Source organism: Orcinus orca, chromosome 5 (genome assembly GCF_937001465.1).
Source record: "Orcinus orca chromosome 5, mOrcOrc1.1, whole genome shotgun sequence".
NCBI lineage: Eukaryota > Metazoa > Chordata > Mammalia > Artiodactyla > Delphinidae > Orcinus > Orcinus orca.
The window spans coordinates 67,425,759-67,444,209 of record NC_064563.1 but is presented as its reverse complement, the minus strand read 5'-3'; the positions used below and the strand labels follow the sequence as shown (position 1 = coordinate 67,444,209).

General features: G+C 38.0%; 1 protein-coding gene across 3 annotated transcripts in view; it reads right to left on the bottom strand.

Annotated features, from left to right (window-relative positions):
• MAP3K13 (mitogen-activated protein kinase kinase kinase 13) overlaps nucleotides 1–18,451 on the bottom strand; it is a 161,628-nt gene that overhangs the window by 33,416 nt on the left and 109,761 nt on the right. For all 3 annotated transcript variants that reach the window (XM_012536245.2, XM_033403197.2, XM_049709895.1), the window contains 2 exons: nucleotides 12,858–13,417; nucleotides 215–398 (listed from right to left, as the gene is read on the bottom strand). In XM_012536245.2, the coding sequence (XP_012391699.1) occupies nucleotides 215–398; nucleotides 12,858–13,332 (659 nt within the window). In that variant the 5' untranslated portion in view covers nucleotides 13,333–13,417. The remainder of the gene's footprint in view (nucleotides 1–214; nucleotides 399–12,857; nucleotides 13,418–18,451) is intronic.

The window sequence follows — 18,451 nt, the reverse complement described above, 5'->3', positions numbered from 1 at the left end:
TGTGTGCTCTGGCAAAAAGAACTATTAGACTATAAAATCCTTACAGACATGATTCTAATATAATAGTTCTTTGGTACCCTCCCAAAGCACCTAGCACAGTGCTAAGTCTGTAGAGTGTTCTTAACATGTCTTTCAAAGCAGGAACTTAAATGTATATACTGAGGGAAAGAAAATCTCTCTATTTCTTTAAAAAAAAAAAAAAGCCTTGACCTACTTGAAAGCGATGATGTTAGGATGCTTCAACTTCCTCAAATGCTTGATATCCGTCTCATTCTGCTCTCTCACTTTCTTGATGGCCACCTCCTCCGCTCGGAACTTGCCCAAGAAGACAGCTCCCTGGGCTCCACTACCCAGCCACTGCAGCTCTGAGATCTCCTCAAATGGCACTTCCCAAGTATCTAGGCACACAAGTGAGAAACAAGCTTAAAGAGATCTCAATGGCCCCTTGTAGAATGCTCAGGGGCCATTCTACAAGGCCACTCTGAAGGGACCAACTTCACCATCACCCAAAATGACCTCTATCCTTTGTCTCTCACCCGGTAACTCTCCAAAAGATATAACCTTTCTATGGGTCTTGATACCATAGATAAGATATTCACATGTATTAGTTTGTATCAATTTTTAACCAGTGAAATTCAGCAGATCAGAGATCTCCAATATAATCACCTCTGAACAAAACACATCCTGACACTCCCACAGCCCCACCTCCTCACTTGAAGCTTGCATGTTCAGTCAATTCACCTATCTGTCTCTACATCACCATCCCTACCCCATCACCCATTATGTGTTGCTTTATTCCTCTTTGAATTTCTAGTGCAGGTTCTCAATTAATACTTGCTGAATGAATTTTCAGTGATACTCTCCTAAAGATCTAATGATGTATAATAATTAAATTAGTATATACCTTTTATTTAGCACTTACTATATGCCAGACACTAGCATAATGCTTTAGATCTGTCATGTGTTTAATTCTTACAACAATCCTATAAGTCTGGCCTTATTACGGTTATTTAAAAATGAGAAAACTAAGCCATAGGGTAACCATGCCTTAAGTAACTTAATCAAGGTCACATAATTGGTAAGTGGCAAAACAGGGCCCAGGACTCCAGAACTGGCTTGAATCCAGGGACAGTGTTTTCTCTACTATACCACATTATCTCTCATGAAGTATTTGAGAGAGAGGGTCATTAGTCATAATATATTTACTCATATAGATGCAGTATTTTCAAGTTTCTGTTTTTCTTAAAGTTTAATTTCTTTTTGCACCAAAAATGTAACAGGGGTCATTTCTAAGTGGTGGCATTATTGATGATTCACGTTATGTTGTTTATCCTTTTCTGTATTAAAAATTTTAAACCATAAGCCTATATTACTTTTATTTTTAATTGAAGTATAGTTGATTTACAATATTGTGTTAGGTTCAGCCTATATTACATTTAAACTGAATAAAATGCTATTTAAAATAGATCAAAAATTCAATCAATATGTGCTTTAATCTCATGCAACTTAAAAAGACGACTATAATCCATTGATTATCCTTTTTGCCAGTGCATTATCACTGCACTGGTCAGAAATGAACATCAAAGAGCTAAGAGCCCCACAGAGTGAGGAGAAGATGATGACAATGCTAAAGGTTATGAGAGATTCTTGTCAGATCACCAATCACTTAAAGGCCACTGTTTGCAGAACACTGAACAAAGTAGTGTTGAATCAGCTTTGAAGATATTCTGGTCTTGAAAGCAAATCAACTCACTACTACATCAATGAAGCAAGCGCAGAAAGAGTAGAAGGGAACTACATTTCCCTCTTTTCTAATTTTCTCTAACAGAAAAGAAATTCTGTAGATGCTTAATAAAATGTGGTTTCTCATTACAAAGGTTAAAACATGACCTTTAAGATATAAATACATAGAGCAGAAAAAATTATAGTGAGGGTGATTAAAAGCATGGGCACTTGTCCCATTCTTCTGGTATGAGCAGTATTAAAGGTTTCTGCTCTACTGAAATTGAATAGATGCTATACAAAAACAATCTCTCTACAATACAAATAGCTCACAAATATGAAATCACCGAAGAAACAAGTTTGGGTGGAAACAATAAGTTACAGACGACTGCTTTTAGTATCTTTACAGCGTCTAATGACTTTCATCCCTATAGGCTTTTCATGTGGCACACATAGGACACAGGTATTGATGGCACACTTAGTTTTATTCATTAGGGGTCTAGTGAAGAACTAAACACAGTGTCATTTTGACCATTCTGGGGGCTGAATAAAGTACTAGCACTGGATTCTGAGCAAGAACATAACTGGGCAATATTTCTCCAAATAACTCTATAAAAGCCCAAGTTACCCTAATTTTTAATACATAATTACTAAAATTAGACAGTCTTTCGCTGTCTTTTTTTCCTATTTATGCAATCTTTATTTACTGTTAAGTACTAGAAAACATTAGAAAATACTAGAAAAAGCAGAAAAGCACATATTTTATCTGAAATCCCAGCACATATTGTTTTCATCTTCTTTTAGTCTTTGTTTATATGTATACAGCTATGTCAGAGTTGTATGTGATGTATAATTTTTTCTACTTTCTTCATATATTATGTATTCCCCATGTACTTACAGTTTTTATTATAAGCTTAATAGTTACTTACTGTACCCTCTTACCTTTTTTTGTACTTGTTTCCACTTTTTTGTTTGCTAAGTTAAATTTGATACTTTTTTCTTTCTTTATATTACTTCCTCATGTTCAATCCTGAGATTAAAGAGTATAGTTTCCTGGTTCTTGGTATACATTCCAAGTTGCTATCCAAAAGGATTTTTCTAGTTTTTGCTGACAGTAGCAAAGTATGAGCAAGTCTCTTTTACTACAACTTTGCCAGCAATGAATGTTGCCGATTATTTTTTGGTGCTAATTTAGTTAGGTATAAAATAGTGTTTTATAAGTTCGCACTATTTTAATTGCCAGTGATATAGGATATTTTCTCAACATTTGTTTAATACATCTTCTTTGTATGAATTATCAAATTTATCCCTTGTCCATTTATTTATTAGGGTCTTGCAGCTCTCATAAGCTCAAAGGAGCTTTCTATTTCTTTGATACATACAAAGAGGCTTTTTACAAAAGCATTTTTCTTTTAATTTTATTATGTTTTGAACAAAATATTTTTATAGCTGCTTGTCATTTGCTTTGCAGTTTCTTCTACTGCCTAATCTATCTTCTAAGAGTGATCTATAGTTGATTTTTAAAAAGTTTAACCTTTACATCTGAAGTTTATTTTGTTGTATGGTATGAGAACTGATGCAAATTAATTTTTTTCATAGTGTTATTTAGTGATTCAAAAAACAATTTGTTAAATAATCCTTTCTTTTTACTTTTTTTTTTTTTTTTTTTTTCGGTACGCGGGCCTCTCACTGTTGTGGCCTCTCCCGTTGCGGAGCACAGGCTCCGGACGCGCAGGCTCAGCGGCCATGGCTCACGGGCCCAGTCACTCCGAGGCATGTGGGATCCTCCCCGACCAGGGCACAAACCCGCGTCCCCTGCTTCGGCAGGCAAACTCTCAACCACTGCACCACCAGGGAATCCCTTTACATAATTTTATAATGTCTATATTGTAATTTACTATATATTTTATAAATAATTCCTATTATTTAGTATTTTTATAAAATGAGAAATAAATGAAGTATTAAAATACAAATGATAGGAGGGAGGGACAAGATAGGGGTAGGGGATTAAGAGGCACAAACTACTATGTATAAAATAAATAAGCTACCAGGATATATTGTACGGCACAAGGAATGTAGCCAATATTATATAGTAACTTTTTTTATTCTTCTTTTTTTTAAAGATTTTTTTTTTGATGTGGACCATTTTTAAAGTCTTTATGGAATTTGTTACAATATTGCTTCTGTTTTATGTTTTGTTTCTTTGGCCGCGAGGCATGTGGGATCTTAGTTCTCCGACCAGGGATTGAACCCGCACCCCCTGCATTGGAGGGCGAAGTCTTAACCACTGGACCGCCAGGGAAGTCCCTATAATAACTTTAAATGGAGTATAATCTATAAAAATATTAAATCACTATGTTGTACACCTGAAATTAATATAATATTGTAAATCAACTATACTTCAATTAAAAAATAAATAAAATAGGGCTTCCCTGGTGGCTCAGTGGTTGAGAGTCCGCCTGCCGATGCAGGGGACACGGGTTCGTGCCCCAGTCCGGGAAGATCCCACATGCCGCGGAGCAACTAAGCCCGTGAGCCATGGCCGCTGAGCCTGTGCATCCGGAGCCTGTGCTCTGCAATGGGAAAGGCCACAACAGTGAGAGGCCCGTGTACCTCAAAATAATAATAATAATAAAAATATAAATAAATAAAATAAAATACAAATGATAAATATATTTGGCACTCAAATACCAAAGGTTGATATTATAATAAATAACAAAAATTTCCTTGACCAACAGTAGCTCACGCCTGTGTTAATTCATCTATGTTCAACCAAATCTTAATTGTCCATGGAAAAATAAAGGGGCCGGCATTGGTAATTCAAGAACACAGAGTGTAAAGTAATACTTCAACCACCTTTCCATCAATTTTTTTTACTAGAACTGACTACCAGAAATAAAATTGATTCATGTGATTTAGTCCTCTCTGTCCAGTTCCAATATCCTGATCGATATCTAGTAGGGAGTCAAGGAACAAGAAAATGGCAGCAAAAAGAACGTTAGCAACAAGGCTATACAAATTGGGGGCCTAGATCACTGAGGAACAAGATAACAAACCTTATAATGATGGAAACTGGCTGTGCTCCCTCCAGGGTTAGTCCCAGACTTTCTGCTGCTTTTACAGCTGTCCCATTGGTACTCTTCCCCAGCTTTTATCTTCTCTCTGATTCATCACTATGACTACTATCTTAATTCCAATATCCACCATGATCCCTAGGACTGAGAAAAAGCCACATGCCCACTCACTTTAACACATAAGTTCTCCTTTGTTTATTCAGACAAGTCTATGACAATACTTGCTTTGAGACTGGGAACTATTTGGCAATAAAAGATTTCACATATTACCTTACGTTTCACTACCAACATACTAAATGGGAGATGAAGATATCATTAAAAAAAACTTAATCAAGTGAAATTTCCTCATAATACCAAATGCAGGGACACATCTGTTATATGTACTATCCTTTGGTTGACTGTAATCCAGGATTAAAGATTAGCTCCATGATCCCAGAGCTGACAAGAAAAAAACTACACTTAGTTTCAGGCTAGTGAATCTCTTCTACAGCCCACAGCAACACCTGCTCACGGTAGGATATCCTGTCATTTGCTGAAGAGCTGGGCAGCTGCCATACCCTTGTAAGCTTAAACTGACCAAGGATGTGTCTTACTTGCTCCTGAAATAAGCCTTTCTGAAGGTCACATAATCAATCGGAACACAAATTAAATACAAGGTTACAGAACAATAAAGAATTTTAAAGGCTTCTTTTAACAGACATAGGATGTGTCTGTTAGTCTTCTTTATGAGTCTGAACCTCAATGCTGCGTTTGGATCCTGAGACCTCCAAATTGCCACCAAAATAATTATTAGACTGGACAAGTTAAGACCCCCAAAACCAAATGAATTTATCACATAAGCAGATATTAGTAAGTTTTGTGTCTAAGCAGAGAAGAAGGAACTTCTAAAAAATAATAAATTAAGGGTGGGTGGTTATGGGATGACAAGAGATTTTTATTTTCCTCTTTGGATTTGTCTTTATTCCCAATTTTTAAAATAATAAAACTGTTCAACATAGGAGTCCCCAACCGCTGTGTGACAAGGAATAACTCTTTAATTTCCCTGAAACCTTAAGATCATAGAGGGAAAAAGAGGGTAGAATGTGCAGGGTATGGAGAGAAAACAGACAGACAAAACCTAGGGATTGAGAAAGAATGCTGTGGTTGACAAATCCTGGAAAGTATACCTGGAATGGACAGATTTACAGGTAAATCCCAATATACTTATGGAGAAGGGGTATAGATGGGGAGTCTGGTATTGGTTTAAGAGAAAGTATTTCAGAGTCAATTAAAAAAAAATTGAAGTATAGCTGATTTACAATGTTGTGTTGATTTCTGCTGTACAGCAAAGTGATTCAGTTATACATATATATATATATACAATCTTTTTCATATTCTTTTCCATTATGGTTTATCCCAGGATATTGAATATAATTCCCTCTGCTATATAGTAGGACGGTATTGTTTATCCATTCTATATGTCATAGTTTGCATCTACTAACCCCGAACTCCTAGTCCATCCCTCCCCCACACCCCCTCCCCCTTGGCAACCACAAGTCTGTTCTCTATGTCTGTGAGTCTGTTTTTGTCTCGTAAATAGGTTCATTTGTGCCATAGTTTAGGTTCCACATAAAGGTGATATCATATGGTATTTGTCTTTCTCTTTTTTACCTTTTTTTTTTTTTTTTTTTTTTGTGGCACACGGGCCTCTCACTGCTGCGGCCTCCTCCGTTGCGGAGCACAGGCTCCGGACATGCAGGCCCAGCGGCCATGGCTCACGGGCCCAGCCGCTCAGCGGCATGTGGGATCATCCCGGACCAGGGCACGAACCTGCGTCCTCTGCATCGGCAGGCGGACTCTCAACCACTGTACCACCAGGGAAGCCCCTGTCTTTCTCTTTTTGACTTACTTCACTTAGTATGATAATTTCTAGTTGCATCCATGTTGCTGCAAATGGCATTATTTCATTCTGTTTTATGGCTGAGTAGTATTCCATTATATATGTACCACATCTTCTTTACCCATTCTTCTGTTAGTGGACACTTAGGTTGTTTCCATGTCTTGTCTACTGTGAATAGTACCGCTATGAACATAGGGGTGCATGTATCTTTTTGAATTATAGTTTTGTCTGCATATATACCCAGGAGTAGGATTGCTGGGTCATATGGTAATTCTATTTTTAGTTTTTTGAGGAACCTCCATACTGTTTTCCACAGTGGTTGCACCAACTTACATTCCCACCAACAATGCAGGAGGGTTCCCTTTTCTCCACATCCTCCCCAGCATTTGTTATTGGTAGACTTTTTGATGACAGCCATTCTGACTGGTGTGAGGTGGTACCTCATTGTAGTTCTGATTTGCATTTCTAAAAGAAAGTATTTCACATCAATAGATGAGTGGAGAAAGACAATGTGGTATATATATATCTACACACACACACACACACACACACACACACACACACACACACACTGGAATACTACTCAGCCATAAAAGAGAACGAAATTTTGCCATCTGCAGCAACATGGATGGACTTGGAGGGCATTATGCTAAGTGAAATAAGTCAGACAGAGAAAGATAAATACTGTGTGATGTCACTTATATGTGGAATCTAAAAAATACAACAAACTAGTGAATATTAAAAAAAGAGAAGCAGACTCACAGATAAGAATAAACTAGTGGTTACTAGTGGGGAGAGGGGGAAGGGGCAATATAGGGGTGGGGGAGTGGGAGGTAGAAACTACTGGCTGTAAGACAGGCCACAAGGATGTATTGTACAACACGGGGAAGATAGCTAACATTTTGTAATAACTGTAAATGGAGTGTAACCTTTAAAAATTGTGTTAAAAAATAAAATAAAATAATACCTTAAAATAAAATATCAAAAAAAGAAAAAGTATTTCAGAAATAGAAAAAATTGAATGCATGGAAAAAGTGGCTAATGGCGACTAATGTCACCTGGTAGTTGTAGAAAAGCTGTCAACAGTCTTGACTAAACTATATGAATACATTTTTAAGGGAGGGCTACAGAATCCAATATTCAGTTATAAAATAAATCAAACAGAATATCATTTCTGGTCCATATTATTCCTTTATAAAATTTCTTGATGAAAGAACTCATAACAACTGATCATTTACATAAGGCTGCAAAGATATGTACCAAACGCTTTAAAGCAAAAAATCCTTTGAACCCAGCATTCCTCTTCTAATAATTTATCCTAAGGAGTAATCAAGATATGTGCGAAAATTAAGGAATGGACACGTTCACTGCAGTGTGGCTTATAATCACTGAAAATAGTAAACAAATTGTTAAGCAATAGAAGATTGCACTAGAAGTTATCAATGAATTTGGTAAAGTTGCAGGATACAAAATTAATATACAGAAATATGTTAATTTCTATACACTAACAACTAACAATCAGAAAAGGAAATTAAGAAAATAATCCCACTTGCAATTGCGTCAAAATGAATAAAATAGTAGGAATAAATCTAAGGAGGTAAAGGACCTGTACTCTGAAAACTATAAGACACTGATGAAAGAAATTGAGGACAACACAAACAGATGGAAAGATATACCGTGTTCATGGACTGGAAGAATTAATACTGTTAAAATGACCATACTACCCAAGGCAATCTAGGAATTCAGTGCAATCCCTGTCAAAATATCCATGGCATTCTTCATAAAAGTAGAACAAATAATTCTAAAATTTGTATGGAAACACAAAATACCCCAAATAGCCAAAACTATCTTGAGAAAGAAGAACAAAGCTGGAGGTATCATGCTCCCTGATTTCAAACTATACTGCAAAGCTACAGTAATCAAAGCAGTATGGTTCTGGCACATAGATCAATGGAACAGAATAGCGAGCCCAGAAATGAAACCATAATTACATGGGCAATTAATCTATGACAAAGGAGGCAAGAATATACAATGGGGAAAAGACAGCCTCTTCAATAAATGGTGTTGGGAAAACTGGACAGCTACATGCAAAAGAATCAAACTGGACTACACCATATACAAAAATAAATTCAAAATGGATTAAAGTCTTAAATGTAAGACCTGAAACCATAAAACTTCTGGAAGAAAAAATAGGCAGTATGGTCTTTGACATCAGTCTTAGCAATATTTTTTGGATATGTCTCCTCAGGCAAGGGCAACAAAAGCAAAAATAAACAAATGGGACTACATCAAACTAAAAAGCTTTTGCACAGTGAAGGAAACTATCAATGAAATGAAAAGGCAGCTTACTGAATGGGAGATGATATTTATAAATGCTATATCTGATAAGGGGTTAATATCCAAAATATACAAATAACTCATATAGCTCAACATCAAACAAACAACCTGATTAAAAAAGGGGTAGGGCTTCCCTGGTGGCGCAGTGGTTGACAGTCCGCCTGCTGATGCAGGGGACATGGGTTCGTGCCCCGGTCCGGGAAGATCCCACATGCTGCAGAGCGGCTGCGCCCATGAGCCATGGCCACTGAGCCTGCATGTCTGGAGCCTGTGCTCTGCAATGGGAGAGGCCACAACAGTGAGAGGCCTGCATACAGCAAAAAAAAAAAAAAAGGGTAGAGGATCTGAACAGACATTTATCTAAAGAAGACATACAAATGGCTATCAGGCACATGAAAAGATGCTCCATATCACTAATTATTAGGAAAATGCAAATGAAAACCACAGTGAGATATCACTTCACACCTGCTAGAATGGCTATTATCAAAAAAACAACAAATAACAAGTGTTGGCCAGGATGTAGGGAAACGGGAACCCTTGGGTACTGGTGATGGGAACCCAAATTGGTGCAGCCGCTATGGAAAACAGTATGGAGATACCTCAAAAAACTAAAAATAGACCTATATATAGGACTACCACATGACTCAGCAACTCCACTCCTGGGTATTTATCTAAAGAAAACAAAAACACTCTTTAGAGACCTAAATGTAAGACCAGATACTATGAAACTCCTAGAGGAAAATATGCAGAACACTCTTTGACATAAACTGCAGCAATATTTTTTTTGGATCTGTCTCCTAAAGGAAAGGAAATGAAAACAAAAATAAACAAGTGGGACCTAATTAAACTTAAAAGATTTCACACAGCAAAGGAAATCACTGACAAGACAAAAAGATAACCCACTGAATGGGAGAAAATATTTGCAAATGATATGGCTGATAAGGGATTAATATCCAACATATATAAAGAGCTCATACAACACAACATCAAAAAAACAAACCAGATTAAAAAAATGGGGAGAAGAACTAAACAGACATTTTTCCAAAGAGGAAAAGAAAATGGCCAACAGGCATATGAAAAGATGCTCAACATCAGTAATCATCAGGGAAATGAAAATCAAAGCCACAATGAGATATCACCTCACACCTGTCAGAAGGAATGGCTATCATCAAAAAGAACACAACAAATGTCGGCGAGGATGTGAAAAAAGGGAACCCTTGTTCACTGTTAGTGGGAATGTAAACTGGTGCAGCCACTGTGGAAAACAGTATGGAGGTGTCTCAAAAAACTAAAAATAGAACTACCATATGACTCAGCAATTCCACTCCTGTGTATATATCAGAAAAAACCAAAAACACTAATTTGAAAAGATACATGCACCTCAATGTTCATAGCAGCATTATTTACAATTGCCAAGATATGGAAACAACCTAAGTGTCCATCAACAGATGAGTGGACAAGATTGGATACACAGACACACAGACACACACACAGACACACACACAGACACACACACACACGATGGAATACTACTCAGCCATAAAAAAGAACGAAATTTTGCCATTTGCGGCAAATGGATGGATATGGAGGGCATTATGCTAGTGAAATAAGTTAGAGCAAGACAAATACTGTGTGATGTCACTTATATGTGGAATCTAAAAAATACAACAAACTAGTGAATATAACAAAAGAGCAGACTCACAGATATAGAGAACAAACCAGCGGTTACCAGTGGGGAGGGAGGGAGGGGTGGGAGAATGGGAGGTACAAACTACTCAGTGTAAGATAGGCTCAAGGATGTAATGTACAACATGGGGAATACGACCAAAATTCTCTAATAACTGTAAATGGAAAGCAATCTTTAAAAATTGTATAAAAAATAAAAAATTTTAAAAAACCAAAAAAACCCCCACTCTTTAGAAAAGATATCTGCACGCTTACATTAACTGCAGCATTATTTACAATAGCCAAGACATGGAAGCAATCTAAGTACCCATCGGTAGATGAATGGACAAAAAAGGTGTGGTGTACACACACACACACACACACACACACACACACACACACACACACAATGGAATATTACTCAGCCATAAAAAAGAATGAAATCTTGCCATTTGTGACAGCATGGACAGACCTAGAGGACACTAAGCTAAGTGAAATAAGTCAGATGGAGAAAGACAAATACTATATGATTTCACTTAAATGTGTAATCTAAAAAACAAAACAAATGAACAAACACAATAAAACAGAAACAGAGTCATAGATACAGAGAACAGACAGGTGGTTGTCAGAGGGAAGGAGGGGGGGAGGGGAGAAGTAGGTGAGGGAGATTAAGAGGTACAAACTTCTAGTACAAAATAAATGAGTCAAGGGTATGAAATGTACAGTGTGGGGAATATAGTCAATAATTATGTAACATCTTTGTATGGTGACAGACAGTAACTAATCATGGTGATGATTTTGAAATGTACAGAAATGTCAAATCACTATGTTGTGTACCAGGAACTAATATAGTGTTGTAGGTCAATTATACTTCAAAAATAAACTCACAAAAAAAGAGATCAGATTTGTGGTTACCAGAGGTGGCGAGTAGGGGAGGGGGAATTGGATGAAGGCAGTCAGAAGGTACAAACTTCCAGTTATAAGATAAAAGTACTAGGGATGTGGTGTACAACTTGATAAATATAATGAACACTGTTTATGTTAATGCATGAAAGTTGTTAAGACAGTAAACCCTAAGAGTTCTCATTACAAGGAAAAAAACAGGATTACTTAATTATAATTACTTAAACTGTGTATGTTAACACAATTTAATATTATGCAGCTATTAAGAATGATGCTGAAAAAGTATATTTCATGATACAGGAAATGTTCACAGTATGAAGTAAAAAAGTATTACAGAACAGCATGACTTTTTTAAGCACACATACACACATGTATAGACTAACATATACCAAAAACACTAATGGTGGTTATTGTCAGGAGATGGGAGAATCATAGATTATTTTAATTTTTTGGGGGGAACTTACTTGTATGTTCCAAAATTTCTAGATATATTACTTTTGTTCTCAGGAAAAAATTGTTTCAACAATATAAATGAAGTTATAAAGGACACTAGTGCCATGTGTTCTCTTTACTTCAAAAGCATAAGGCTTGAATTGGAGTATATGAATATACATACTACACAACGATGGGAGTTAAATTTTTACTTTTTAAAAAGCTGTGGGATCTCGAAATAATAATGTTTCTCAAGAATGGTTAGATATTTTTTTGTTCTTTCCTCAAAATGTGAGCTTTCTGTGCCTGACTGTAAGATAAAAAAATTCCTTTTTACTACTACCTAAGGCAGGCCTGCAATCTTCAGGGGCAGTACCATGTGGCTTCCGTCTGGTTTTGAATTAGTCCAGTGACCATCAGACTTTTTGACTGTAAAAACTGTCAATAAAATTTTTGAATATGCACTCACTATGTAATTTATTTATAAATTATATATCTGTAAAACTTTATTAAAATACCAAATATATATGAAAACATGCATGAAAGTAGAAATTTAAAATGATGAGATAAAAGGAACAGAAGCTCTAACATCTTCTTCTTCACAATGTCATGGATTGTCTTATATGTACTCTACTCTGGACACCACTGGACTGTACAACCACAAAAGGTGGGCTTCGACCAAAAAAGACCAACCATATGTCAATCTGTTCCATTCAAAAGGTCTATAGGAAATTGATATGGGGTATTCTTCTGGCACTAGGTCTTTAATTTATCAAAGGTTATGCAGTTAATGGTGGTAGTGCGTTTACACAGGAAATATCTTCCAGGTCCATACTCTAGCTTACCTTGCTGCTGCAATTTGTAATCAGTGGAATATGCCTTCCCAATGATATTCCATACAGGCCTTAAGCATCCAAATAGTCCTTCAAGAAACCCACCACTGCCGCTGCCCGACCTGCTGAACTGAATCTTGATGTCTTCAGTTCCACTCGTGCCCTCTCCATCCACAGTGTTGCTGTTCCCGTGAGACATGGCCATCTCTGATTCATCTTGTTCCCTTAGCTGAAGAACGCTGTTCTCAAACTGGTCCCTGGAATCCTCGCTTACGCTTGTCAACACTGTTGTGGTGATGGGGCTGTTCATGCCCTCATTTAGCTCTGTTTGCACCACCCCCTTTTCCTGCTGGTCCTTAAGAAGCTTGGGTGAAGGGTGGCTTCGCATAGGTGCGATGTCATCTTGTAGTCCATTGAAGGTTTTGTTTTCACTCAAAGGCAAGTGTGGGGAAGGGGAGCAGCTCAGGTGCTCCTGAGGGTTGGCCATCGTGCCATGAGTGTGCCCAGGGTCCTGAGATGACACTCAGAGGATCATTAGAAAAGAGTTCTGATGTAAGAGGGGGCTTCAGAACCTGGGGAAAACAGGAGGAGGTCGTGAGATCACCCTTTCTTTAGTCATCCACACCACTACACTTCCGTTTATAATAATAAAAACATTGAAACAAGGGGGATTGATTATAAACAGTGGTGTTCATCCATATGAAGGAATACTGTGCAGCAGTTAAAAATCATGTTGTAGAAGAGTATTTACTAACATGAGAAAATGTTCATGACATATTAATATAAAAAAGAGGTTAGAAAAATATATACAATGTAAGCCATTAAAAATTTTATTATTTAAAAGGATACACAAACACATATACAAGAAAAAAAGACTGGAAGGATACATCCGAAGAATTAACAACAGTTAATTCTAGGTGGTTAGATTTGGGAGGGATTTATGTTGTGTTTTTCGAGATATTCTAAGTATTTTGCATTAATATGTTTCTATAGACTGAATGGTTGTGTCCCCCCCAAATTTACATGTTGAAACTCATTTGTGATGCTGTTTGGAGGTGGGGGCCTTTGGGATGTGATTAGGTCATGATGGTGGAGCCCTCATGAATGGGATTAGTGCCTTATTAAAAAGACCCCGGAGAACTCCCTTCTCTCTTCTTCCATGTGAGGACACAGTGAGAAGATGGCTGTCTATGAACCAGGAAGCAGGCCCTCACCAGATTATCAAATCTGTGAGTGCTTTGACCTTGGATATCTCAGCTCAGCCTCCAAAAAACTGTCAGAAGTAAAAATGTTTGTTGTCTGAGCCATCTAGTCTGTGGTATTTTTGTTACAGCAGCCTGAACAGACTAAGAAATATGTATTATATTTATAATCAGAAAAAAATTGTTTCCCTTCCCAAAGGTATAAATATATTTTTGTTAGAAACTACATTCTGAGTTATTATAAGTCACTGCTGATATCTTCTGTTTGCTTTAGTGTCTTGTCCACTGGCACCTTGCTTTACTTTCTAAGGCATTCATTAAGGCATGTAGATAAATGTCTTGTGTATGTGACAGATAAATTCCTAAGATGTAAATTTTGTTTTACTGTACTGCACCAAATCTGGAGCAATGTGACCAAGCCGCAGCTCTTTAAACTTATTCTTTGCTTCTGATCTGTCCATTAGCACCAATTTCTCAGAGCCACCTACCCCCTGAAAATAAAGACATAGAATTGTTCTAGATTCACCAGATCATGCAAAATCAATCTTAAACTTATTCAATGTATGTCTCTTATCAGAAATTTACTTTCTTTGCAAATCCCTATATAATAGCCCTTCCTTCTTTCACTCTGTATTAAGCATCAAGGATGTGCTAGAGGCCACGGGATAAAGATGATCTCGCAGAGGGGGCAAAAGACAGACCAACAAAGATTGACTGTACACTGCTTAACCAAGTGCTCTGGGAGCACAGAAGAGGGAGGGATAGTTTCAGGGATAGCTGCCCAAAGATGGTAACTATTGATCTGTTTGAAGGAAGTGTAGAAATTCATCGGGTAGGCAGGAAAGGAGTGAGTGAAAGAAGAGGAAGAGGGTACTACAGGTTTGGAGAAAGTGTGAACGAGGGCATGGAGGGATGAAAATATGGAACAGATGAGATATCTTAGTGGCTGGAATGTAGGTTATATGTATATATACAGAGAAAGATATGAATTGGAGAGAGTCAGGGGCTAGATTGTAAGTATGCTAGGCTAAGAGATTTGGATTTTATTCTGAAGGTGATGGGGAGCCACAGTATCCTATATTGGGGGTTACAAATAAAAATAGACCATTCTTATGTTATTAATTTCTCATCTTCATTACTGAGACCAGGGATTGCTAGGGAAGTGAGACTAGGCGTTCCAGGTAGTAATGGGGAGCAGTAGGAGATAACTCTTGTAAAAGGTGGGCCAAGGTCAGAATATGGTGGACCTGTATGGCAAGCTAAAGCTTTTAGATTTTATCCTCAAGACAACAGAGAGTCATTAAGGAATTTTAAGCAAGGGAGTGATTTGGTCAGATTTGTAATTTAAAATCATACCCATAGCAATAGAGGTTGGATTGAAGGAGAATGACTGAAGGTCAAGATATTAGTTAGGAGGAAGAGATCAAGTAAGAAATGATGAGGACACCAAGGCAGTAGCAATGGCAATGAATGAAGAGGAGGGGACAGGTTTTAAGAGGTAAAACTGGTAAGATCTAGTGATTGATAAAACATGGGGGTGGGTGAGGAAAAGGACAGGAGAGGAATACTTTCAGATAACTAACTTGGGATAATGGATAGATGGACAATGTCATTAACTGAGATATGAAATATCAGAAGAGATGAAGTTTTAGAATGAAGATAATTAGCTCATAAATGTAGATGGTTTAATGCCTACTGTGTGTTTCATGCACTGAACCAGATTTTTATTTATGTTATCTGATTTTAAAAAGACACTTTAGGGACTTCCCTGGCGGTCTAGTGGTTAAGACTCTGCACTTCCACTGCAGGGGGAACGGGTTCCACCCCTAGTCCGGGAACTAAGATCCTATATGCCGTGGGCGGTGTGGCCAAAAAGGAAAAACAAAAAAAATAAAAAGACACTTTATAGAGAGGAATTTAAAGAGAGGTAAACATGGGAGCTTCTTTAGCTCAGGGACAGAAGTATCAAAATAATACAAAGGTGAACCCAAGTTAAATTAAAAACGTTTTTATTAAATGCATGCTAGGAGCAGTACCAAGTTAAATTAAAATGTTTTTATTAAATAAATGCTAGAACCACGCACTAGGCTAGGTTCTATGGGTACAGGACATTACTATTACCGTTACTACTTTTTTTTTTTTTTTTTTTACGGTACGCGGGCCTCTCACTGCCGTGGCCTCTCCCGTTGCAGGGCACCGGCTCCGGACGCGCAGGCTCAGCAGCCATGGCTCACCGCCCCCGCCGCTCCGCAGCATGTGGGATCTTCCGGGACCGGGGCACAAACCCATGTCCCCTGCATCGGCAGGCGGACTCCCTACCACTGCGCCACGAGGGAAGCCCACCATTGCTACTTTTAATGGTAAGGAAGGCAAAGGGCTTTATAATTTACAGAGCCCCGTTTACATAATCACCGATGTGTTTACTCTCCAGAATAAAAAAAACCCAACAATCCGATTTGTAGTGTTTGTCCATTTCCCTGGTGTAAATACTCCCACCAAGGCAGATTTCAAGCTAATAACAACAGCTTAACAACCTGCTTGCAAAGTTACTAAATATTTGACAGCTGGCTCTTAGAAATTGGCATATAAACCAGCATCAACACCATAATCTTTGTGATAGTGTCATTTTCATTTGAGAGAAGCAAGAAACTTCTAAGGCCACATATTGAGTAAGCGGTAGAGCAGGAATTAAAATCTAACTCAGAATTCAGATTCTCAAATTCCCTTGCCTTTTTTTTACGACAAGGCACCTCTTATGATAACCCTTCACTTTCTTAGAGTACTTTTCCTGTGACCTTGACCTAAACACCTGATTGCCTGTTTAAGGAAGCCAGAGCATGGAATGGTTATCCCTGTTTTTCCCAGAAGGACACGGAGGCCTAGAGAGAGGTATATGCCAAAGGTCACAGAGCCAGGACTGAATACCATTTTTTTTTTTCCTAATTCCAAACTCTGTCCTATACCATGTGGTCTCTGTAAGACATAGTTTCTTCTTTTCAAAGCTTATACACTACTTAAAGAGTTAATAATTACACCGAGGGAATTACCTCCTGCCCACTCCCACCCCCATGACATACTAGCCATATTCTGTTCTACAGGCTGTGGGAGAACGGGAACAAGAATGGGGCAGGAGAAGGTAGATTGGGCTGACTGGACTTGAGGTGAACCTTTGCAAGGAAGATGTGTTTGAAACTGACAGAGGAAAGGAAGTCAGGAAAGAACAAGAGCATTAGCAGAGGCAGGGAAAAAACGACCAGGGCATGTGTGGGAGGGCTGATCACCTGGAAATAAGGAAAGAGCCAACTAAGGCTGGAGAGTAGTGTGCAATAAAGGTAGCTCCTTCACATACGGGCTCTGAAAGCTCATGAAATAATGCAGATAATTCTTCCCTTTAAACAAATCAGAAAACTGTTTGAGGTTAGGTTAAGAGGGACAAATTCTAGGGCATGGAGAAATTTAGGGGCTGGGAAGCTGCCTGGGACTATAATGTTGGGGAAAAGAAAGAAAGAAAGAAAAAGAAAAGCTGGAACCCTTCGCTACAGCAACAGCTGTTTGCTGAATTGACTGCCATTCCCCACCCCAATCCTCTCCACTTCCTTCTTTTTTACTCATCTCTAAGCTCTGACATTACTGATCCCCTCATTTTGCTTTCTTGCTGACCTCCTGCCACAGCCTTGAGCTGTCTCTTGCCTTTGGTCTCTCTGACCTTCCTCTGCCCAATCTCTTTCAAGACTGCTGACTTCATATTTTCAGACTTGGCCACTGCCTTAGTAAAGTTGCTTCCAGTCTGTCTTTGCCGTTGGGATCCTTTACAGCACAGGGCATATATTATGCTGTTGGCTCACATCAGACTTGATAATGCAAATACCCAAATGTATATGTGAATGTCAGCCAAACACCTATTTGTGCAATTTGTTCTTTGAACCCAGCTACAGGATTTTATATTAATTCCTGGTAAATTTGCATTTTGTCCATTTTTATTCTGAGTTTCTTCTCCCTGATGACCTCATATTGAAATGAGCTCATATACAAAAAGTTAGAAAAACATGTGTTTGTTTTGTAATCTCTTCCCATTTCTTTTTTTTTTTTTTTGGCCACGCCTCCGATCTCATTTCCCCAGCCAGGGGTTGAACCCGGGCCATGAAAGTGAAAGCGCAGAATCCTAACCACTAGACCACCAGGGAACTCCCATCTCTTCACATTTCTAAGAGGTTAATGGTATACATGAAGTGGACCTGTTCACACAGGCACTGGGAATGAGTCTAAAGAAGAGAACGTCAGCATGGTCATCACATTCAGTTTGATATTTAAGACATCAAGGAATAACAGGACCTTCAAGGAATATAGTCCAACCCACTTGTTTTACATATGAGAATCAAATGCCAGAGAGATTGCTGACTCCCT